Below are 24,701 nucleotides of genomic sequence, written 5' to 3' on the forward strand. Positions count from 1 at the left end.
CTGTCTCTCAGGACTGCGCAGGAAAACCACAGAGAACTACACACACACACACACACACACACTCACTTAACTAAACACACACACTCAACACACTCGCTGATTAACTTTCATTATACTGTGTGTGTTGTGTGTGTTTGTGTTGTCAGCGGTGTGTGTTGGAGGATAAAGTGTTCCGATGTGAGTTTGATCTGAACGAAGCGACAATGAGAACTCAACAGCTGCAGAAGACAATTCAACAACTAGAAGAGAACAGACACACACATGAAGACAAACACATCAAACTCATGGAGGTACACACACAGATTCAGATATGAATGTTTGTTGTGTAGTGTTGTATTGATGATGTGTTTGTGTACAGGTGAAGGTTCTTGAGCTGGAGAAGAGTCTGACAGAGGAACAAAACAGCTCAGATTTACTCATGAAGAAACTGGAGAGAGGGAGAGAGCAGGTGGGCGAACGACACACACACTGTGTGTGCATATGTGCGTGTGTGTTTTCATGTTGAATCAGTTGTGTGTGTTTGTGTGTCAGACGGAGCAGGTGAGATCAGATCTTCTTCAGGAGAGAGCCGCTCGACAGGATCTGGAGTGTGACAAGATCAGTCTAGAGCGACAGGTGCTCACACACACACACACACACGCGCACACGCACACACACACTGATCTCTGATCAACATCTGCGTTGCGTGATTTCCTGTAGAATAAAGATCTGCGGTGCCGCGTGTCACAGCTAGAAGCGTGTCAGCGGACGGGACAGGACACGCTGCTCTCCAAACTACAGCTGCACATTCATGAGCTGGAGGAGAGACTTCTGCACGAGCAAAAGTACCAGAAGAACAGAAGATACAGATGAAAACACGCAAGAGAAAACTGATGTGTGTGTTGTGTTGTTTAGAGAGAACAGTGACGTACAGCAGCAGAACCGTAAACTGGAGCGTAAGATGAAGGAGACGACGTTACTTCAGGAGGACGAGCGTCTGTCTCTTCAGGATCAGAGAGATCAGGTGATGATCACACACACACACACACACACACACAGACTTGAGATATTAAACGTGTGATTTCAGCTCCTGCTGCGTCTCAAGAGTCTGAAGAGACTACTGGACGAGGCCGAGGAGGAGATCCAGAGACTGGAGAACAGCAAGAGGAAACTTCAGAGAGACGTGGATGAGCAGCAGGAGATGAACGAGCAGATGCAGACACAACTCTCTGCTCTCCGCATGGACATCAGGTGACCTGATCATCACACACCTTCACAACACTCAGTGTGCTATAAACTGAAATCAATACTTATCAGTTCAGACCTATACTTCCAATGACACTTAAAGTCCCTGCGAACCGGATGTTGCGATCGTTTTTACTTGCGTATTTTGACGCATTTCAGAGTGTAATGGAAATGTGATTAATGGGCGTGGCTTTAGTCTTCCTCTGCGATTGGATTGTATGTATAAAAACAGCCGTTGCATTTTGAGATGAAACTGCAGGAGACTGACAGGTGAAGGGGAGGAGTTAACGGATGCTCCGCCCAAGCCTTCTAACATACATCATTAAAGATCATTACAGGAAGGAAGTGCATTTTCAGATTTTAACAGAAGATTATGACCCACATTGATAAACTATTTAACAAATAAACGCAGCAACATTGTCAGTTTTCATTTCACTGGGACTTTCAGTACACTTGATTTATAGAGACGATGGAGTCTTGTATTTAACATACGTTTAATAATCTTTTGTAATGATCGAATCTGAGTATATAAAAATGATCTATAATCTACTGTACATCAACTGTGTATTTCCATCAATTTAAAATGAGCTACAAAGTATTAAACTAGTAGACTATCAGTATGTTCATACTTTCATGGATGCTTGTGTCATGAACTCTCTGTTTGTCTGCAGGCGGGATAAGAGACCTAACACACTGCAGACGTCTGATGATGATGAAGATGATGATGAGAGAGCCGTCAGTTCAGACTGATACCTTAAACACCCAAACTGATGTCTAACTCATAAAAACATTCTGTCACGAGCTTCATTCATAATCTGACTTAACTTGATACTGCAGTAAAACGGAGGTAAATTCACTAACCATAGTAAAGTGTGTGTGATCTGTCTCCAGTGGTCACATGACGGAACGGCTCAGTTCTGTCTCCTCTCTGCTCAAACAGTATGTTTTGATTTTAATATCCTGTTTAATCTTTTGATTCTTGTGCATTTTGACATTTCTGAAAATAAATGGGATCATTTTGCTGTTATATTTTGTCTCGTTTCAATGAAAGAAAAATACTTTGCAGTTCCTGGTTCACTGATTATATATATTTATGTACAGTATATGAATAATACAACATTCAGAGTGTCAGACACGGCTAGACGTCTGCTAAAGATCCGGAAAACATCTGCTTTGTAAAGACATCTGGTAAGAGCAGTTTTACATCCATTCTAAATCATTAACATCTTACAGACGTCTTCTAGAGGTCTTCTAGAGATGTCGTGTCCCTGATAGCACACATGTACGTCTGGCAGACATCTATGTGATGTTTGCATTTTCTGCTGTTCGCTCATCTGCCCAACATCTCTGAGACGTCTGTAAGATGTGTATGAGATAGAATGGTCGTACAACAGCTCTTTCTGAGATGTTTAGCAGATGTTTTTACAGCAGATGTTCTCCAGATCTTTAGCAGACGTCTTACAGATGTACCTGTGCTCTCTGCGGTGCTATCAGAGATGACATTGAGTTCAGTGATGGAGCAGCTCTGCGTGTGTCATGACACGGGCCTGACGGATCAATGTCGTGCGCGTGCGAGTGTGTGTGTGTGTGGAGATTTAAACCAGTTGAATGTGGAGTCAGACACACAGTGTGTGAACATCACAGACACGAGGAAACATGAAGCATCGGTTCGCTATCAAACACAACATCTTTAAAGAGTTCCTGGCTGAGTTTCTGGGGACATTTGTGCTGGTGGTGAGATTCTTTTCTTTTATTCAATCGAGCTGTTTATGACTCAAGTCTCAGAATCAAATGGTGAGATAACAAGCAGTCTGTCTCATTCTATTATCATTCAATGGTCTTGACACGTAGGATGTTTTCATGTAAAAAAACAGTCAATCACAACAATGTGTTTTTACACAAATACTTATTCGATTTTTGTAGCTTTGTCAATTTAAAAGAGGTTTTATATGTTTACGTCCTGACTATTATTTTATCATTTAAAACGTCCATCATTATCATAAAAACTCTTTGCATTGTGTGTGAGTTGTTGTGTTGTGGCTCAGACTGATGTGTGTGTGTGTGTTCAGTTGTTGGGTTGTGGTTCTGTGGCTCAGACTGTGTTGAGCAGAAACTCTCTGGGCGAGCCGCTGACCGTTCACATCGGCTTCAGCACCGGACTCATGATGGGAGTTTATATTGCTGGTGGTGTCTCCGGTAAACACATTTATTGTACATTTGCATTCTATAACAATCACAGATTGTGTGTTTTCAAGTTCTAACGGTTTTTCTCAGAAGTCATATATCAATCATAAATGTTTCTCAGTCTGCAGTAGCGTCGTGTTTTCTGTACGTTTGTCAGTCGAGCGTCTCTCGTGTTTTCATCATCAGCGGCTCTTGACTGACAGATTGATTTGATTGATAATAAACGTTCTCTCGCTGAGGTCATCTGATGCCCAGAGCGACACATTCATTGATCTGTGTGCATGTGTGTGAACACGTGTGTGTGCGAACACGTCGAGAGAACTCACTTTAGAGATCATGATGGTGGTGTTTTGTTTCTCAGGCGGTCATCTGAATCCGGCCGTATCTCTGGCTATGGTGGTTGTGGGAAAGCTGAAGATCTGGAAGTTTCCCGTCTATGTCCTGGCACAGTTTCTGGGAGCGTTCGCAGGGGCGGCCGCAGTCTTTGGACTCTATTATGGTGAGGTTCTTTCGGTCAAATATCATCACATCGGTGTCTGTCAATCAAATAAAATGTTTGACAATCGCTTGCTTATTTCAGATGCTTTCATGGACTTCACGAACGGAATCCTGTCAGTGACGGGCATTAATGCCACCGGGCACATTTTCACATCTTACCCTGGAAGACACTTGACAGTACTGGGTGGATTCGTGGATCAGGTCAGTGGGGCAAGAGTCGGTGAACATGAATCTGATTCTGGATCCGTACAGCTTGCAGTTGATATCTCAAACTACAGGATCTTCCAAACGTAACACAGAGATTTCATAGAAACACACACAGAGTGTGTTGAGTACATGTGAAAACAGATCACAGTAACCCAGATTCATGTTTTGCCTTCATTCTGTTAGAAATGGATGCACATTGATTGTCTGAAAGCCAGAAAGTCACCAAATCCAGTCTGACCTCAGTGACCCAATTCACTCGCCGATAAACACCACACAGTGAATCTTTCACAGTTTACTACATCACTTCATCTTAACCTGACAGGTTTTCCTGTAGCTCAGTGGTTAGAGCGGCGCTAGCAATGCTGAGGTCGTGGGTTCCATCCCAGGGATTGCGCACCCTCAACAAATGTATAGTATCATGCAATGCAAGTCCCTTTGGGGTAACACTTTACATTAAGGTTCCCTTTGTAAAGCATTTATAAACGGGATTCCAGTCTGACAGCCTCTTTTGCAAACAACATCAAGATAATAATGAATCTGCTTTCCAGTCAAATAAATAATAAATAAATACATTTGTTATGCATTTATAACATGTGAGTTAAACACTGCGCACTATTTGGCAGGTTTTTCTTTAGAATCATGAATCTTTTTATTCATGCTTCATAATGCATTTCTAAATGACTTATTATTCATTAATGAACACATTTATAAATGCTTTATAAAGGGTAACCTAATGTAAAGTCTTACCCGCTTTGGGAAAAAAGTGTCCCAGCAAACAAAAATGCTAAATGTAAAAAAATCTCATAATTTACTTGAAGAAATCTCTCAGTTGAACCCTTATGAAAATAACACACTCAATCCTTAACAAAACCTGATTACTACACTGTAGAATTTACAGTATTAGACGTACAGTTTATTTGTTTGTTTGTTTGTTTATATTTATGTAATTTATAAGCAACAGTTTGTTCAAAGATAAATGATCATTAAACATGAACAAGTCTTTATCTTTACAGAAAAAAATATAAAATAACAGCCTCATGCAAAGCATTCTGGGAACCAAAATTAGATTTTTATCGCTTTTTTCCTGTAAAGATAAAGACTTGTTCGTGTTTAATATTCAATATTCATTTACCTTTGAAAACACTGTTGGCAATAAATTACATAAATCTACAGTAAGTTACTGGCAAATAGCTGCATAACTACAGCAAAAATGTTTACAGTGCAGACTTTTACTGTTATAACGGTACATTTTCCTAAAGGTGTTTATTGTTACTCTGCTGCTGTAAACACACGATGATGATGATGACGATGATAATGACGATGATGATGATGATGACGATGATAATGACGATGATGATGATGATGATGATGACGATGATAATGACGATGAAGATGATGATGATAATGACGATGATGATGATAATGATGATGATGATGATGATGATGATGATGAAGGGTGTCTGTCTGTGTCAGGTGTTTGGCACAGGAACGCTGGTTCTCTGTATTTTGGCCATCACTGATGTCGGGAATATTGGAGCTCCTAAAGGGGTGGAGCCTCTGGCGATTGGTCTGATTCTTCTGGGCATCAGTGTTTCTATGGGGCTGAACTGTGGTTACCCGCTGAACCCCGCTCGAGATCTGGGCCCGCGACTCTTCACCGCTGTGGCCGGCTGGGGGACGGAGGTGTTCAGGTAAAACCACCTCTGTGATTTACATTCTCTGTGATTTGTCATCATTTCTCAGATGTGATTTGTTGCGATCGTTCAGCACTGCAGATTACTGGTGGTGGATTCCAGTTGCCGGCCCGCTGGTGGGGGGAGTGGCCGGTGCCGCGATCTACTTCCTGTTGATCGAGCTGCATCACTCCAATGACACGGACAAACCTCACGAAGAACCCGAAGAAGAAGAAGACGATGATGATGAGGATGACATCAGCCTGAAGGACAAATACGAGATGATCAATATGAGCTAAAATCACTGATGAAGACAGACAGAAAAAAACTGATTTTCATGCAAAGTCAATGTTCTGGGTAATACTGATGATGGTGAGAGATAAGCAAAAAATGACCAACCATTATGTGAATGTTCTATACTATATGAAAGAACACGACAAATATTTCAGCGTTTGCATTTCATTAGTGAAGTAATCCAGTCATCCTAACAACCTCCGAAACAACATCACACTTCACATGTGGATAAAGATTGTGTGAAATACTTTTTTTCATTTTCACTTCTTTATTGTCATGTCAAGCTATTTCACACAGACCTAGTCTTCTTTCATGTGTGTTAGATGTTTATCTGTTTGTGTATGTGTAGGCTCTTTGATTCTCTTCATTAATGTGTCTTTAATAACATCAAAATAAACGTTTTGTAATGAAAATAGTATATAGTGTGTGTGTTTTGCTGTAGAACAGCAGCGGGTATTAAAGTGTGCTGTCACTTTAAGACCTTCTGTAATGTGTGGATCCATACATTACACACGTGACGTCATCAACTGTTTGTTCACTTAAGTGGCAGTCTCTTTGTCTCCATCTCTGTTTGTATTTGCTACTGCAGGGGATGTGCGGAGGTATTTTTGACTGTTCACCGGTGAGAATCTTCACTGTACATCAGTGGCGCATAATAAACATGACAGATGATATAACACGAAACAAATAAGAACATAAACAGACCCGAATAGTGCAAATGGAGGCCGAGATGACGGTCATATATCATTATACACCATACAGCTATATATATACTTAAACTATACGCCTTGCCATCAGGTCCGGGAAATAAGTCCGTTCATTTGAGTAAAATCAGGCTTCACTTATCACGTGAGAATGTGCCACATGAAATGCAGATGTGGAGGTCATCTCTAAATCACACGAGGACCCCAGATAATATCCCTTGTGAATATGGTTTAAATTACATTTGTCATAATGCACAAAACAAAGAGAGAAAGAAGAACTGATGAAACTGTCCCCGTCTATATTAACTCAAGTGCACCAAAGGGTTTTTGTGTTATCCATTGAAATATTGAAATGTCTACGTCCATCTGTTTTCAATCCTTTCAGATGACACAGTTCACGCCACCACTGAAATGCCTTGCCAATATTCATTCTTGTTTCGCATAATCCCAAACTCCAATCAGTTCATACTTTCCTGGTTTTCACATGAATTCCCAGATGTCAGCGATTCTTGGCGTTTAGAAGTGAAAATAGTAAATGGCCCCAAAAATAATACTAAAAGATTCCAAGAAAAGTGTTGTGTGTACAGTGTGAGGACACAAACCACGGCCCTCGCAGCATCCAGGATCCTCTTCGTTCTGTACACGAATGTGACGAAATGACGCATAAACCAAACTTAAAAAACTCAAAGCTCATTTGTTTTTACAAATAAACTAGATTACAGGCAAGAAATCGACTTTCCATGCATTTACCTTAAAAATGTAAAAATATTTTACTGGGAAGAAGATTCATGTATCAATCAGCCTTGATGCGGGAATGGCAATAATTCAACAAACTCCCTTTTGGTTCTACACTGAAAGCTGTGTTATGCGTGTAGGAAAGGACAATGTTGAAATGATGTTATACAAATGTTTCAGTCTCTTTATTGTAAAAACTCATCAATGTTTCAGGAGGGCGGCCCTTTGAAGTCATAATCCGTGCCTGGTCAAGACGAATATCAAACTATGTGTGTATTTGACATAAGTGCAAAAGTTGAGAAAGAGAGCACTATGTTATATAATTATAATTATGATATTACTAGTATAATGTATAGTGGTGCGCTGACAGCATTGTCGGACGTTTGAGTTATACTGGATGTAGAAATTCCTCTATGTTTGTGTATGTGTACACAACTCATGATGAAAGAGTTATTGTGTTGTAAGAGTTACAACAAAGCCATCAGATAAGATGATAAGTTTCACAGGAATTCTGTGACGTGCTGGCATGTTTAACATGAAGTGGCATGTTCATTTCATCACAACTACTCCTATTATTCATCAGTGCTCAATGCCAATCAGAGAAGGGCTTTATACAGACTCCTCCCATCAGACCAGACGTCTCGCCGGTCGTCTTCTTCCATCACAGCACATGTGTGAGAGAAACATCCGAGACGTGATGCGGATCCAGACGGCTGCCCGACTCTCTTTACTTCTCCTTTACACTTTAACAGCGGCTGTGAAGGGAACCAGCAACACCACAGGTAACGTCTACATACACAAACTGTATTTTACTTTGAAAGTATGTTGGGATGTCATTCCACACGAAGTCTTATTTTACATCCAGCCTGACTGTAATGGCATGTTTCTCATCAGAGATCTTTGAACGTTTGCCACGGAAAGATTTAAGAGCAGAGCCGACCGCAGACGCTTTAACGTTCAGAAAATTACACATCTGTCTGTGTGTATTTATAGATGCTGCGGGAGAAAGGCACACTACAGAAGCTGTGAACACCCCGCCGGTGGTCAAATCCAGCTTCTACGTTTACCACGAAGGGAACCTGTTTGAGGAGACCTGTGCCCTCGTACCGTTCCGCTTGGAAACCTTGAACAGATGTGCTTACAACACAAGCAACGACCTCGTTCTCATCATCCACGGATGGACGGTCAGACCCACGTCACACCCGGCTCACACATTCCAGTTTCGAATACACCGTCACACGTAATGATCTGGAACTGCGCACATAACTAGTGTTTATCAGAAATGAAATCGTGTGTTAGAACAAGACGCTTTTTTAAAAATGAGGCGTTTCAAGAATGATTGTGGGATAGGATGGAGAGTAAAGGGTACGTGTAACCTCAGAAAGCAGCCAGCTGTAGAATATCAGGAGGTTCTGGGTGTTTCCCAATTTGAGTCTCTGAGATATTGTACAGAATTATAATGTCAACAAACACGAAGAACAGACGGGAAGCTCAGTGTGAGGAAAGAGAAAGTCATTACATTAACGTGCTGAGACGTTTACATCTACGTTTGAAGTTTTATTTGCTATTTTTACGCACGTCAGCAATAAAAACGCAAAGAAATAATAAACACAATGACTAAAAAGGCTGAGTTGATGTGTGTTGTGTTGGTGTGTAGATGAACGGCATCATGGAACAGTGGATCTTCAGCTTGGCTTCTGCTTTAAAGTTCAGGATTGGTCAGGTCAACGTCATCATCAGCGATTGGAGGAGTCTGGCCCTGCAGCCTTATCCAATCGCAGCCAAGAACAGTCGTCAGGTGGGCCGGGACGTGGCCACGCTGCTCAAGTGGCTGGAGGTGATTCAGATCCCAAACCAACTATAAATGTGTTCATAACGTTGGTTTGAATGGACACTGATAGAACTTCCTCTCCTCACAGGAAGTCGTCCAGCTCTCCATGGATAAAGTGCATCTGATTGGTTACAGTCTGGGAGCGCATGTGGCGGGATTCGCCGGAAGTCATTTCAGAGGACGGAAAGTTGGCCGCATCACTGGTGCGTGTACATCTGAGACCGAGATCTTCAGTTCAGTTCCAGAGACCTTCTGACGTTCATCTGAAAATAACACTTGATATTTGATCAGAATTTTATAATCACTGATGTGCTTTTTAACTGCGGTGTGTGTGTGAGACAGGTCTGGACCCCGCAGGGCCGCACTTTGAAGAGGTCCCGGCGTTTGACAGACTGTCACATGACGACGCTCAGTTTGTTGATATCATCCACACCTTTGCTAAAAGCAACATAATGCCTGGAGTTGGTATAAAACAGATCATTGGTCACATGGATTTCTATCCTAACGGAGGAACGTTCCAGCCCGGCTGCAAGATGCTCGACATCTACAGTAACGTTTATCAGTACGGACTGCAGGGTGAGACTGAATAATCAAAACATTAATTTAGTGTAGTGTTCAGAATTATTGTGCATTGTCCTTCGCTGCGTCTGAAAATGCTCACTCGTTCACTCATTCACTATATAGCGAATGCTAAATAGTCCACGATAGATATTTCATCCGAACAACATAAACAAACGTTACTGCGCATGCGCACTTTTGTGACCCTAAATGAACTTCTGGGACACATTCACAAACAATAGAGCGCCTGTAGATTATTTCTGATATCAATCCATAGAAACTGAGAAGAAGTGTTACTTGGCTAAATTTGTTTCTCCAATATTTTTATTTAGACTGCAATACCAAGATCAACCACTAGATGTCAATGTAACGTACGAAATCTTTAAATGTGACCGAACTACAGGACTCATTCAACAAATTGTTTATTTAATAGAATGAACATAAAACAAAATTTAACAAATCGTTTATTTAATACAATTGTTAACACTTCCGATTGGGGGAAATTCTCACGATTAACTAGCTGTTGGTAGCATGTTTATTATTGGCATATTGGCTGTTTATTAGTGATTATAAAGCACATATTCTGCATGACCATATTCTACATCCCTAATGCCTAATACTAACTATTAATAAACAATAAATTGAGAATTTATTGGGGGAAAAGTCCTCGCTAATGGTTTGTTAACAGTGAGGACTGCCCCTATATTGAAGTGTAACCATTAAACAATTAAATAACAATATAAATGAATATTAACATAAATAAAAGAGTTATATTATTAGACTGTAGCCAAACACAAACCAGAAGTTAACTCTGAGTCAGGCGCGCCATTCAAACGGTTTAAATGGGGCAGAAGTGAACACTGATGTAATATACAACGCAGAAATTCTTCATAACGGTTACATTACAAGTGTGTGACTCAATGGATTGTTTTATAAAATGGTAAACTTCATTTTAATCTGTTAAAATTAAAAGTAGATAATAACTGTCAACAAGAACAAAGTATAAACGTGCATTTGCAGCATTAACGGTCACTCTCCTCTCGCTGATTCTAATCAGACGGTTGATTCGCACTGTATCATGGGAAATACTGAGTGAACGAGTGGACATCGGATGTTCACTTAAAATCAGAATGCATTGTGGGTGAACGGATGTAGGGAATGAGTTGTTCTGACAACACTAAAAATGGCAGACACCCAAAATATAGTGCACTTTAAAGGAGATAAGGGGCGCAGCGGATTCAGACACAGCTCAGGATTAAACTTACACATTTTTTAAACAGGTGTACCCAAGACCATTAAATGCAGCCATGAACGTGCGGTCAAACTCTTCACCGAATCACTGCTCAACACCACGCAGTCCATAACAGGCTTCCGTTGCCGTGACGACAGCACTTTCAACAAAGGCCTGTGTCTGGACTGCAAACAGGACCGCTGTAACACGCTAGGCTACGACGTCAGACGCAGGCGTGGGGGCAAGAACACTAAAGGCCTGTACTTTATAACGGGCCCGGAGACGCCATATAAAGGTCAGTCCACGTCTGTAGAATTGTTCATGTTTCTCTGCGAAACAGCCGTCTAGACAGCACACGGTGCTTTAAATAAAGACTTTCCTGTGTGTGTTTATATAGCCCTCACACACCCTTAACCTCCCTCTGTACTGTACTTACAGTGCTTCACTACCAGATCAGAGTCCTGCTCATGAATGTGATCGAACCTGTCGAGGCCGCCGTGTCCATCACGCTCAACGGAACCGGAGGAGACAGCGGAGAATTACCCATAACCCTGTGAGTCAACACACACACACACACAAACGAATCAGATGACGTGAGGTTCTTACACGCATCATGAGGTTTGATGAGAAACATGTCGACAGGTCTCAGGAGAACTCGGGTGAGAAGATCTACACGTCTCTGCTCACAGTAAGCGCTGATCTGGGTCACCTGACGTCCGTCGGGCTGGTGTGGCAGGGCGAGCTGGTCTTGTCCAGCTGGTTGAGACGGGTCAGAAACATCATGACCTGGAACGGATCCGATCAGCACGCAGAACTCAGCGTTTGGAAGATTTGCATCAAATCAGGAGAGAAGCAGGAAAAGTGAGCAAATGACCAAACACCACGTGTTTCTGTCTTGCTTTACAGTAAAAATCATTCCAAAATCAAGCATATTTATAGATTAAACCAACAACATAAATGACGTGTTCTTCTGTATTTAACAACACCACGATCACTGCTAGTGCTTCTCTGACAGCGTATGGTCTTAGTTAAAGGCAGAACGCTGACCAACCGGACAACAACGCACAAGTATCAACAACTGACGCAGTCGTTTTCTTATAAACTAAATATCTGCTAATAGTGTATGAGAAAACTTGACTTTTCTGACATCATCTTTTTATTTTCAGTTTCAAGGATAAAAAAAACAGAATTTTGCTAACTTAAGAACAAAACAGGATTTAATCACTTGCATGTAAATACGTCTTTATTTAAGATGTTTTATGGGCTTACTGAAAACAAGACAATATATTTCCAGGTGTGAAAGGTCATATTATTGTGATTTACACTAGTTCATTTTTGTAGATTAAAGCAACTAAATAAAAAAAAAGAAATTGTAATTAGCAGTAAAAAATGCATAATGATCCCTGACATGAGGTGTTTGTGTCTTCTCTTGTCAGAGTTTGGTTTTGTGCTTCATCTGGTAAAGTGACTCACCTGAAGACCTCACAGGAGCATCAGTTCATCCGCTGTGACGTCTTAAAGAGAAAACCTTCGTCTCGTCTGAAGAAATCAAACGCGACACGAGACGAGTGAAGAACAAGCTGAGAGACGCCACTCAGAGATCAACCGAGTCTTTTTATTAATGCATTTCAAGTACTCCAAAAAAATTACATCTCTTTGCACTATACGGTTTGAAATGTTACGTAAAAATGTTCAAAGTGAACAAAAATTAAGTTACTGTATAAAACACAGTGAACATTTACAGACAGAATTAATCATCTTTTTATGTGTTTTTTCATTCGTTTTAAACTTAAGTGATCAGCCTATTTTCACCTAAACAACATTTCGACTCAGTTAAGACGTCTTCAGTGCACGTTCCTCTATAATGTTTCACCAAGACTATGAAAACAAATGTTAAAAGTCAAATACAGGCAAATATTCAATATCCTCTATTCAGTCCAGACCACAGAAAAAACATTGAACGCCTCGTTTCCTCCCACGTTCCTTTGTCATAAATGGCAGTATGGAAAAACGAAAACCTTCATGTGCACCTGACAAACCGTGTGAAGAAGTTTCGAGATCTCAGAGGAAATGTCTCTCGGTGTGGTCGTTTCTAGATGCCAACGGAAAAGTATCAAAATTTCTCTTCAAATATAACAGAAATACTCCAGCTACTGTACACAAGTTTACAAGAGAAGAGGACCGTCTGGACGGACAGAAATCAAACGTGTCAGTTGTTTGTCCGAGCTGCTTCTGAAAAAAACAAAGAAACGTTTGATGGTGAAAACATGCAGAAATCAGAATCCTCAGACGGGACGATGAAAAACATCACTAATGTGACCCTGAAGTTTTTCAGTGGTGCTCCTGGCGGGAGCAGAACTGAGAACTCAACGAGTCCTGAGGTGTTCATAGATCATGATGAATGAAGATGATGATGATGTGAGGATATATTCGTTTCATCGTGTGATGCAGCAGAGAGTGTAACCTCACAAACACTTCATCTCACTCAAGCTTCACTACAGCTAGTTCTCTTCCATCGAGATATTATTATGTAGAATCCTGTACCTGCTGCTCTGTTGAAGTACCCTTCATAAACCATTACGTAAAAAACAAACAATGTGCGTGTGCTTGATTTCTGATGGCATCTGGCTATACACAACAACAACAACACATTTTAAACATGTCAACAAACATATGCACAAAATGAAGAATGTAAACGGTAAAATCTGTCCCGTGGAACGACGACGAACAGCTCGCGAGTGATCCGTTTCTCCTCCGTCGCATTCAGCGTTCGAGTCCTGAGTGTTGTCAACAAAACTGCAACAGTAAAATCTCTTTATCGACAGTAGAAGAAATAATTTGTTTTCACGTATAATACAACTAATATCGTTTCTCTGTACAGCGGCGAATCTGTACAGACACGTCGTCGGCTTCCGCGCGCTGGAAAAGGGAAGGCTTGACGTTTCCAGTTGTACAAAATAAAAGTCAATTTCCGGTCATTGAGCGAAGTGCCGTGCGGTCCTGCTAAAAACTGATTTCCAAGAGTCTGAAAAGGAAACGGGCAGAAGAACTACGGGAGACGCTTTACAAATAAACTTCAGCACTCGAGTACTCGGACAGGGAGGGGCGAGGAAATAAAAACACAACTTGTTCTGCGTTTCCCAGCGCGAGCCGGGAGTCGTGTGCGATGGGTGATGTTCATGTTCACTCCAAAGAGAAAACGGCAGACGTGTGAGGGGTGGAAGCATTCTGAACACTGGATATATTCCTGTAAACCGTTCCAGCGCGTCTGCGTGATGAAACTTCTTTATCTTGCAGTGTGAAGATCAGAAGGGCTCCAGCGGGTGAACGGGGGTGCGTTGGATTCGATTCTTTGGAGTAAAGCCCGCCGCTCCACGGTCACACTGACGGAAACTACATCTGCAACTGTCAGAGAACTAAAGAGTCTAAAAACTAAATGCAGGCTGTAAGCGTTGAGAGAAAGTCCTGAAGTGTTGCGTCGAAGATCAGGTGAGTTTCTTCAGTGTGACTGTGGATCAGAGGCTTCGGGCGACTGCAGTACCACGGATGGCAGGCACTGTGGGGCGGGGGGTACGGCGGCCTCAGCGTCTCATCTGACCCATCTGGTAGTTCTCTCTGGGCTGACGGTGGTGACGCTGGGGCTGCGGTTGGCGCTGGGCCTGACGTGGAGCCTGCCGCTGGTTTTGATGAGCGTGAGGATGCTGATTCTGATGCTGAGGATGTTGCTGTTGGTTGGCTTGTTGAGCTCGTCGTCTCTTCAGGGTACCTAAACCAGATACAGAGAGAGATTGAAAGAAAGGATGGGAGACAGTCTAAGATGAAGGATTTTAAAGATGATTTGGCCATAACTTCTATGAAGCATTTAAACGTGAAATCGGAGTCTTCGCTTCTGCTGACAGTAAGGCCCTGAACATCATGAGGTGATTTACCTGGCAGGGGTTTTGGAGGGGGTAGTTTGGGGTTGCTGCTCGGCGTGTGAACGCTGCAGATTTTGATAAATCCAGCCATAAGCATGATGAGAGCGATTCCCATGAGTAAAACTGCCCACCAATGAGCCTTTGCAGAGAAAACACACACACAGAATAAACACACGTGACGAGTAGCATTACCAAACACGTTCATTCAAACACTAACCACTATCCACTCGGCGATGTTCTCGTAGAGCTCCGGGTTAAAGATGGCTTTCTTGAGTCGTGCCAGAGGACCGTCAGCGTCCACCAGACGACACTTCATGAACACGTCACAATAACCTTTAAAGTCATTACAGGGCGAGCCGGCCTGCAGCGTCGTCACTTTCTTATTAAAGAAGCGGGCGAGACGCTCGGAGCCCGTACTGCTGCACGTGCTCGGGTTCACTGCGGACACACACACATGATTTCAACACTCAAATTAAAAAAAGCAAATAGAACGTGTAAAGATTCCCCGTCCATACTTTTCTCCATGCAGCAGACGTGACAGAGTTCCGTCTCGTCTTTGCCGTCCACACTGGCGCAGGTGCACACCTCCAGACCGTACTTCTCACAGATGGATCCCGAGCACACCTGAAACACGCAAAGTCTCAGACACCACATCCGTGTCTCTCTCATGCAATGGCTCGCTCACTTACCCCGTTGAGACAGACTTGCGTTTCTCCGTGACAGGCGGTGAAGTTGGCTTTGGGTTCAGAGGTGGGACACTGAGCGGTGGCTCCGTTACACATGCCCTGATGAGCGCACTCGGATTCCTCTCGACACTTCTCGTTGCGGCTCTTGTAGGTACATTCGTGCGTACAGCAGGGACCCTGACTGGGGCTGGACACGTTCAGAGGAGCGTTAATAGTCTCACTTCTGCGTTCATGTGTTCCTGCGGCGGGGCGAGCGAGAGTCTTACCTGCACACTCTGTTGGGTTTCAATTTGCATTTCTTGTTATCCGGCTGATTGGCGTCATAGCAGCAGTCGTCTTTGCACTGATCGCTGTAGCCGCAGTCGCATTCCTCGCCGGGCTCCACCAGACCGTTTCCACAGATCGGCTGTCCAGATTCTGTCCGATCACACACACACACACACACACATGAGCGTCAAATTCAGAACTGACGCAAACATGAGAAACAGATCACAAGCGTAGCTACTTACCCACGAAACAGCTTCCACGCTTCTTCTCCAGCACCATGCTGATGTTTTTGATGCTGCACACCGAGAACTTGTTGTTGTTTAGTTTGTCTCCAGACGTCGCTCTGGCGTACATGATGTAATTCCCTCTCTCTTTCTTGTCCTGGCTTTTTGACTCGCCCGGGGTGCAGTCGGACCCGGAGTCATGCTGACGGACGGAGACAAAATCCCTCATCACATTATTAATCTGACATTCATCAGCAAAAAAAACATTTTTCTACCCATTTCTGTTTTCGTGGTCTTTGAAATGAAGTTGAAAAAGAAACGTCGACCTGCATCAACTCACCGGCGACCCAAAGTTGTGTCCGACCTCATGAGCGAATGTTATGTGAGAGACTTTAGGAGGCACGTGAGAGGCGTAGTTCTGCACAGTGATGATTCCAGTATTCAATGACTTCTTCTTACCATCAGAATATAATTTACTCTTCTCACAGATCCCACCAGAACTGCCTGAAACACACAGATATCCATCAGCACGACTGATTCATGAACAGAAATGAATCCAAACAACAGATTCATTCAACACAACAGAATACATAATAAGAGCAGGAGCCCGTTTCAATGAGGAGGTTCAACTGACTCCGAGCTTCTTGAGGTTAATTTAGAGAGGAAAAGCTTTGCGTGTTTGGTTTCAGAACAGCTGATTTAAGTTTGTTCCATCACCTCTGGGTAATCTTACATTGACTTAAGTGCGTCTACCACAACTCTGACAAGCCATCATCAATGAAGCTCAGATATTACGATTCACCATGACAACGGCACCAAAAAAAGCAAAATGGCGGCAGAAAGCGCTTGAGAGCGAGACACATTTCTGTTCTGCATACAGTGGATTTACTGATGTGCTGAAAATGACTGAAGTTTATATTAATAGCTAGATAAATCTACCCATAAAGAAACACATGAATCAGTAAATGAATTAATAAATAATAAAGAAATGATCATGCCCTCCTCATAAGTGCTCTAGTGACCCGTGTGAGATATCATGATGTATAGGACACTTGTTAGGGCGCCAGACTCTCGTGTCTCAGACTGCTCAGCGGTTGGAACTGCAAATCATTGTTTATTACCTTTACCTTTATATGAACTTTTCTGTATTTATTAATTTCTTTATTCATGCACGTTATTAATTAATTTCTTATCCTCCGTAGAAAACAACCATTTTTGTGTAAGGGAAAGAATATGATGTAATACACTGCCATGTTAGGATGGATGATGAGTTGTGCTGTATCTAATTCATTGTAAAGAAAAGTTTTCATATAAATGCACAGGGAAATGACAAAACTCCAATCGGGTCCAAAATTGCTCTGCTGATATCAAAGTTCATCTCAATGAGTTAATGCAGCCTCTTCACATACAGGATCCTCTATAACAACACATATGACATCAGTCAGTGAGACGGTCTCATTATTAATGAATGAACTTGTGCTTTAAAAGGGAGGAGATGGAAATCAACTCTGGGTTTACCAAAGAAAAGCTGCTCCAGACCAGGTTAAGTTCAGAGTTAATATACTCAAGAGTTTCTGAAACGGCCCCTGATGACATCAATCAATCATAACAGAATCACAAACAAGTCATGACAAATGATTCATGAACACAAGAAAAACGAATCATAACGAGTGATTCATTAATCACAGCAGAAACAGAAACTGATTCTTTAAACGCAACAAATCATTAAACACAGATTTAGCTCATCTATAATGCAGAAATATGAAATCATAGGTGTACCTGCTGGTGCTCCAACCCAGGCCAGACCCAACACCCCATCATCAAAGTCTCTGTCTGTGAAGACGTAGGCCAGACAGTAGTCATCATGATTCTGTTCAGAGTTCAGTTCCAGAAACTTCTCCACACCGATATTGGCGAAGCGGAACGGATTGGAACGATCTCGCTCGTCACTGGTTGTGTTTATCTGCGACGACAAAGAACATTTGAAAGCTCAGTCCCAGTCAAACACAAGACTTTCAACTGTTCTTCTCATTCGTTTCTTAAGGAGTAAATAACTGTGGTTTATGGAGTGGCCAACAGCAAGCTTACATACTTCACTTTTATGTACATTATTATGACCTCACTTCTCTCAAATGAGTCATCTGTCTTATCCCCTGCTTTCTGTCTGCCTACTCTGATCTGATTGGTCAGATGGTCTGGTCTGCTGTGATTGGTCTATCGGCAGACTGCTCACCGTCACACATAGCAACATTACACAACGTCATTTTAAGAATGTTTAGTCTGTATGCCAACCTGGTTTTTATTTCTCTACGCAAATGTGCATAAAACACGAGCTTACCCGGATCCTCTTGACCATGAAGCTGATATTGCGGATGCCCATGAAATCTGTGCCCTGGTAGATGGCATCGATGGCCTTCACGTGATTGGAGATCTGAGCGGGGCAGAGGATCGTGGTTAAAAACTCAAAGGTCGACTGGTCTGTGGTTTGACTGCCGTGGACGTACCTGAGCGATGACGGCCTCTCGGGTCTTGTAGTATTTGTAGAACAGATGATCGGTCTGAATGAAGAGCTGACACGTGTTCTTCTCTACCTGTGTCATCCTCTTCTTCCTCAGCAGAACGCCATCATTTACTGACGCGCTCTCCACATTTACCTCCTACAGAACAAAAACATTTGCACTGAATCGGTCTCAATAGACTCGACTGAATCAAACAGATGCTTTCAGATGAGGTTCATTTGAATGTCTGACCTTCGCTGACTCTTTGGTGGCCGACGCTTGATACTTCTTCATTCGCTCAAACACAGACGAATCGGCACAGCCGCCCTCCGGCCCGTATTTGTGAGGATAATCTGAATGGACATTGAACAGTGAGTGAATCACCACGACATCTTTCTGTTTGTAAGAGCCCTTTGTTTCTAAGAATCAAACATTTGATGACGTCGTTTCACTCACAGATGTCGTCCTCGTGGTAGATGACCGAGTGGAAGGGAACATTTTTGTCCTCCAGGTATCGCTCAGTCGGTTCCACGTAATACATCCCCTGATGAGTCTGAACGAAGCCATCGAATCGCCCGTCCACCACAGAACCGTGAGTCACGGTGCCCGCTTCACCTGAAGAGCACAAGCAGCATCAGCACACACGTTCTGTTCTTGCATTCTATCTTTCCCCTGAAAATCATTTATCAAGTCTACTTTACACTAGTTAAACATTATTTACACTTCAAACCTTTCTGGTATATTTTTTATTAAACAAACAAATGATAGATGTTCTTCCAGAGCAACCCAGAGAAGTGTTCTGAACAGCCACGAGTGGAACAGATCTCAAGACAGAAAGCATTCAGACAGCAGTCTGATTCACACAATATGATTTTGTTCCTATAATTCACACATTCATAAATACTCGATCTACATCAGTAACGTAAGTGAATGATCACGACAGAAACACAGAACTGTGCTGGATTTCAACTGTGAGCAGCTGAAGAAGTTTAACAGAGGAAATGATTTATGAGTTATCGGTTATTATATAATCGGCTGCCTTTTTTATTATCGGCCGATACAGATATGACGGATTGTTTATCGTGCATCTCTAAATAACACTTAGAATGCAACTCATTCTCTTGTTTTTCTGCTGGAAGCTCTGATGTTTGTTCAGCTCACCGTAGATTTCTCCAGTGTAGATGTGAGAGGTGTCGTAGTTCATCTCCTGTCCAGACATCTCCAGCTTAAAGTCCTCAGAAAACAAGCTCGTGTCTCTCTTCATTCGGAGGTTAAAATGTCTGTCCGGTGAAAACACAACAGAGGGACGTGAAAAACACCAAGAGATGCACAGGATGAGAGACGCTTACGTTTGATTCTCTCCTCTCGATAAATAACATACTGACACCAATCTACTGACTTTATTTGAAGGATTCTCATAAACATTCAACACACAGTGCAATTATACATTTTCCTGCCAAATAAAACGACAAACATCTATTCAACTGAACCCATTTGGATCATGTGATTTTACCTGCCGTGAGCGTGAAACTGCAGGTGTAAGAAGCTCTCGTGATGGGACAGCGCTCTCTTGGCTCTCTGATGGTTTTCGTGAACAACATCGGTGTCGTACGACAGACCCTCGTAGTGACGGATGTACTTGTTTAACGGGTTGCCATGGTAACCTGTTCATGACACATACATCGTTGTTTGACAAACACCAGAGCGAACGCTGCTGCCATTCAACAACAACACAGATATCATATCAACAGTGTTCACGCCCTCTATTGTTGATTGGCTTCCATAGTATGATGGAGACACTTTCCTCATATTGACACAAGAAACACACAATATTCAGAAAATGAATATTGTATAAAAATAACTACTGTATAAAAATACGTAAATAGGTAAGTGATGGTGGATGATGGTAAGTGATGGTGGATGATGGTAAGTGATGGTGGATGATGGTAAGTGATGGTAAGTGATGGTGGATGATGGTAAGTGATGGTGGATGATGGTAAGTGATGGTAAGTGACGGTAAGTGATGGTGGATGATGGTAAGTGATGGTGGATGATGGTAAGTGATGGTGGATGATGGTAAGTGATGGTAAGTGACGATAAGTGATGGTGGATGATGGTAAGTGATGGTGGATGATGGTAAGTGACGGTAAGTGATGGTGGATGATGGTAAGTGATGGTGGATGACGGTAAGTGATGGTGGATGACGGTAAGTGATGGTGGATGATGGTAAGTGATGGTGGATGATGGTAAGTGATGGTAAGTGATGGTGGATGATGGTAAGTGATGGTGGATGATGGTAAGTGACGGTGGATGATGGTAAGTGATGGTGGATGATGGTAAGTGATGGTGGATGATGGTAAGTGATGGTGGATGATGGTAAGTGACGGTGGATGATGGTAAGTGACGGTAAGTGATGGTGGATGATGGTAAGTGACGGTGGATGATGGTAAGTGACGGTAAGTGATGGTGGATGATGGTAAGTGATGGTGGATGATGGTAAGTGACGGTAAGTGATGGTGGATGATGGTAAGTGAAGATAAGTGATTGTGGATGATGGTAAGTGATGGTGGATGATGGTAAGTGATGGTAAGTGATGGTGGATGATGGTAAGTGATGGTAAGTGATGGTGGATGATGGTAAGTGATGGTAAGTGATGGTGGATGATGGTAAGTGATGGTGGATGATGGTAAGTGATGGTGGATGACGGTAAGTGATGGTAAGTGATGGTGGATGATGGTAAGTGATGGTAAGTGATGGTGGATGATGGTAAGTGACGGTAAGTGATGGTGGATGATGGTAAGTGATGGTGGATGATGGTAAGTGATGGTAAGTGATGGTGGATGATGGTAAGTGATGGTAAGTGATGGTGGATGATGGTAAGTGATGGTAAGTGATGGTGGAGGATGGTAAGTGATGGTAAGTGATGGTGGATGATGGTAAGTGATGGTAAGTGATGGTGGATGATGGTAAGTGACGGTAAGTGATGGTGGATGATGGTAAGTGATGGTGGATGATGGTAAGTGATGGTGGATGATGGTAAGTGATGGTGGATGATGGTAAGTGACGGTAAGTGATGGTGGATGATGGTAAGTGATGGTGGATGATGGTAAGTGATGGTAAGGGATGGTGGATGATGGTAAGTGATGGTAAGTGATGGTGGATGATGGTAAGTGATGGTGGATGATGGTAAGTGACGGTAAGTGATGGTGGATGATGGTAAGTGACGGTAAGTGATGGTGGATGATGGTAAGTGAAGATAAGTGATTGTGGATGATGGTAAGTGATGGTGGATGATGGTAAGTGATGGTAAGTGATGGTGGATGATGGTAAGTGATGGTAAGTGATGGTGGATGACGGTAAGTGATGGTGGATGACGGTAAGTGATGGTGGATGATGGTAAGTGATGGTGGATGATGGTAAGTGATGGTAAGTGATGGTGGATGATGGTAAGTGATGGTGGATGATGGTAAGTGACGGTGGATGATGGTAAGTGACGGTGGATGATGGTAAGTGATGGTGGATGATGGTAAGTGATGGTGGATGATGGTAAGTGACGGTGGATGATGGTAAGTGACGGTAAGTGATGGTGGATGATGGTAAGTGACGGTGGATGATGGTAAGTGACGGTAAGTGATGGTGGATGATGGTAAGTGATGGTGGATGATGGTAAGTGACGGTAAGTGATGGTGGATGATGGTAAGTGAAGATAAGTGATTGTGGATGATGGTAAGTGATGGTGGATGATGGTAAGTGATGGTAAGTGATGGTGGATGATGGTAAGTGATGGTAAGTGATGGTGGATGATGGTAAGTGATGGTAAGTGATGGTGGATGATGGTAAGTGATGGTGGATGATGGTAAGTGATGGTGGATGACGGTAAGTGATGGTAAGTGATGGTGGATGATGGTAAGTGATGGTAAGTGATGGTGGATGATGGTAAGTGACGGTAAGTGATGGTGGATGATGGTAAGTGATGGTGGATGATGGTAAGTGATGGTAAGTGATGGTGGATGATGGTAAGTGATGGTAAGTGATGGTGGATGATGGTAAGTGATGGTAAGTGATGGTGGAGGATGGTAAGTGATGGTAAGTGATGGTGGATGATGGTAAGTGATGGTAAGTGATGGTGGATGATGGTAAGTGACGGTAAGTGATGGTGGATGATGGTAAGTGATGGTGGATGATGGTAAGTGATGGTGGATGATGGTAAGTGATGGTGGATGATGGTAAGTGACGGTAAGTGATGGTGGATGATGGTAAGTGATGGTGGATGATGGTAAGTGATGGTAAGGGATGGTGGATGATGGTAAGTGATGGTAAGTGATGGTGGATGATGGTAAGTGATGGTGGATGATGGTAAGTGACGGTAAGTGATGGTGGATGATGGTAAGTGACGGTAAGTGATGGTGGATGATGGTAAGTGAAGATAAGTGATTGTGGATGATGGTAAGTGATGGTGGATGATGGTAAGTGATGGTAAGTGATGGTGGATGATGGTAAGTGATGGTAAGTGATGGTGGATGATGGTAAGTGATGGTAAGTGATGGTGGATGATGGTAAGTGATGGTAAATGATGGTGGATGATGGTAAATGATGGTAAGTGATGGTGGATGATGGTAAGTGACGGTAAGTGATGGTCAGCTTTAGTTATTTATATAGCGCTTTTTACAATTTTCATTGTTACAAAGCAGCTGTACAAGAAAACATTGACTATAAGTAAAACATAAAAGGTTATGGAAGTCAAAACACAGGTCAAATATCAGACACATAAGCAGTGTTAATTAAATAAGACTATTAAATTCTAGCAGCCTAGAATGATGGTAAGTGATGGTGGATGATGGTAAGTGATGGTGGATGATGGTAAGTGATGGTGGATGATGGTAAGTGATGGTGGATGATGTTAAAGAATGTTATGTGATGATAGTAATGTTAAATGATGACATGAGATTTGATGATATGTTGTGGGATCATAGTCGTTTTTGTTGAACCATGTCATGAGATAATGGTACATGATGGTAAGTTACATTCTGGTATGATGGTAAATGATGTTGTGTCATCCATCCATTTTAAGCTGGATGTGTTAAACAGCTTTTCAGCCGAACCGGCCCACGGACACGCGCATCCACGCGTGCATCTAACGCGTTTGAACTCTAAATATCGGGTGTTCAAGATCCTGTCGTGAATGTCGACGGTAAACCGGGGATTAAACGGGTTTGTCACAATAACAATCGGGTGAATGTAGCGGCTTTAGCGTTAGCCGCTCGGCTCACGCGAGCGTCAGTGAATGAAACGCGACGCGGGATTAAAGACGCACTCACCTCGCGCCGATCCGCCGCAGATCAGGCACAACAGCACCGATACGGACACCGACACCGCGGACAGATGCATGTTTAGCGCATGGATGACGGACGGGTTGGGTTTTATTGTTTACAGCTTCAGGCTCGGGTTCGGAGCTTTGCGCGCTGACGTCAGACGCACGGCGGAGACCCCTCCCCCACAGATAGGAAATACTGCAAACCCGCACAGGCGAACAGCTAAATATTTATAAATAAAATAAAAATGTTAACGGTTGTTTCAAGCTTACGTAATAATAATAATAATAATAATAATGAGAGACACGTGTGGATGGACAGTATGTTCAATGCGGTTCACGGTGAATCACGAAGAAATTTATTTTTACTTAGAAATCAAATCAAAAGAAAGATGCATAACTACATGAAACTGATGATTTTATTAACCTGAGCTCTTATTTTACGAGTAATTATTATTAAGGTCCGATATAAACGATTTATCCTAAAGATCACGTGACACGACATTTTAACGGAAATCATTTCGAAATACAAAATTATGGTTTGATACCCGAAGGACTTTAAACAAGATGTGTGATGTTTTATTAGATGAAACAGTTCGCATTGTCTTATATTTATCAAGAATATATGAATATTTGAGCACCCTTACAATGAATGGGTC

At 42.4% G+C, this 24,701-nt stretch overlaps 4 protein-coding genes across 6 annotated transcripts in view; 3 read left to right on the forward strand and 1 right to left on the reverse strand.

The window, feature by feature from the left end:
• Positions 1 to 2,250, forward strand: part of LOC306890045 (cingulin-like protein 1) — a 7,220-nt gene extending 4,970 nt beyond the window's left edge. For both annotated transcript variants that reach the window (XM_079449511.1, XM_079449510.1), the window contains 7 exons: positions 147 to 290; positions 359 to 448; positions 532 to 615; positions 700 to 824; positions 895 to 1,003; positions 1,067 to 1,230; positions 1,896 to 2,250. In XM_079449511.1, coding sequence (XP_079305637.1) covers positions 147 to 290; positions 359 to 448; positions 532 to 615; positions 700 to 824; positions 895 to 1,003; positions 1,067 to 1,230; positions 1,896 to 1,974 — 795 coding nt within the window. In that variant the 3' untranslated portion in view covers positions 1,975 to 2,250. The remainder of the gene's footprint in view (positions 1 to 146; positions 291 to 358; positions 449 to 531; positions 616 to 699; positions 825 to 894; positions 1,004 to 1,066; positions 1,231 to 1,895) is intronic.
• Positions 2,251 to 2,843: 593 nt separating this feature from the next.
• On the forward strand, positions 2,844 to 6,497 carry aqp9a (aquaporin 9a). 2 transcript variants are annotated; one of them, XM_079449779.1, is made up of 6 exons: positions 2,844 to 2,958; positions 3,294 to 3,420; positions 3,770 to 3,907; positions 3,989 to 4,107; positions 5,587 to 5,804; positions 5,881 to 6,497. In XM_079449779.1, exons 1-6 carry the CDS (start codon positions 2,881 to 2,883, stop codon positions 6,083 to 6,085), a joined length of 885 nt encoding a protein of 294 aa, XP_079305905.1. In that variant the 5' UTR covers positions 2,844 to 2,880; the 3' UTR covers positions 6,086 to 6,497. The 2 variants fall into 2 exon arrangements, with proteins under 2 accessions (XP_079305905.1, XP_079305906.1); XM_079449780.1 differs by having other exon boundaries at positions 2,847 to 2,958; positions 5,889 to 6,489.
• A 1,690-nt stretch (positions 6,498 to 8,187) lies between these two features.
• On the forward strand, positions 8,188 to 13,722 carry lipcb (lipase, hepatic b). The gene is made up of 9 exons (XM_079449879.1): positions 8,188 to 8,301; positions 8,513 to 8,703; positions 9,177 to 9,356; positions 9,439 to 9,553; positions 9,693 to 9,926; positions 11,189 to 11,434; positions 11,578 to 11,692; positions 11,782 to 12,000; positions 12,576 to 13,722. The coding sequence occupies exons 1-9, from the start codon at positions 8,190 to 8,192 to the stop codon at positions 12,709 to 12,711; spliced, it is 1,548 nt and encodes a 515-aa protein (XP_079306005.1). The 5' UTR covers positions 8,188 to 8,189; the 3' UTR covers positions 12,712 to 13,722.
• adam10b (ADAM metallopeptidase domain 10b) lies at positions 12,734 to 24,245 on the reverse strand. Its single transcript, XM_079449875.1, has 16 exons — positions 24,050 to 24,245; positions 20,245 to 20,395; positions 19,893 to 20,011; positions 19,188 to 19,346; positions 18,984 to 19,084; positions 18,738 to 18,890; positions 18,572 to 18,664; positions 18,013 to 18,196; positions 16,574 to 16,737; positions 16,252 to 16,435; positions 16,009 to 16,159; positions 15,746 to 15,929; positions 15,572 to 15,680; positions 15,274 to 15,494; positions 15,069 to 15,195; positions 12,734 to 14,905 (listed from the first exon to the last, which is right to left on the reverse strand). The coding sequence occupies exons 1-16, from the start codon at positions 24,117 to 24,119 to the stop codon at positions 14,721 to 14,723; spliced, it is 2,355 nt and encodes a 784-aa protein (XP_079306001.1). The 5' UTR covers positions 24,120 to 24,245; the 3' UTR covers positions 12,734 to 14,720.
• Between the last annotated feature and the right edge of the window lie 456 nt (positions 24,246 to 24,701).

This window comes from Barbatula barbatula, assembly GCF_947034865.1.
Source record: "Barbatula barbatula genome assembly, chromosome: 25".
NCBI classification, from domain to species: Eukaryota; Metazoa; Chordata; class Actinopteri; order Cypriniformes; family Nemacheilidae; genus Barbatula; species Barbatula barbatula.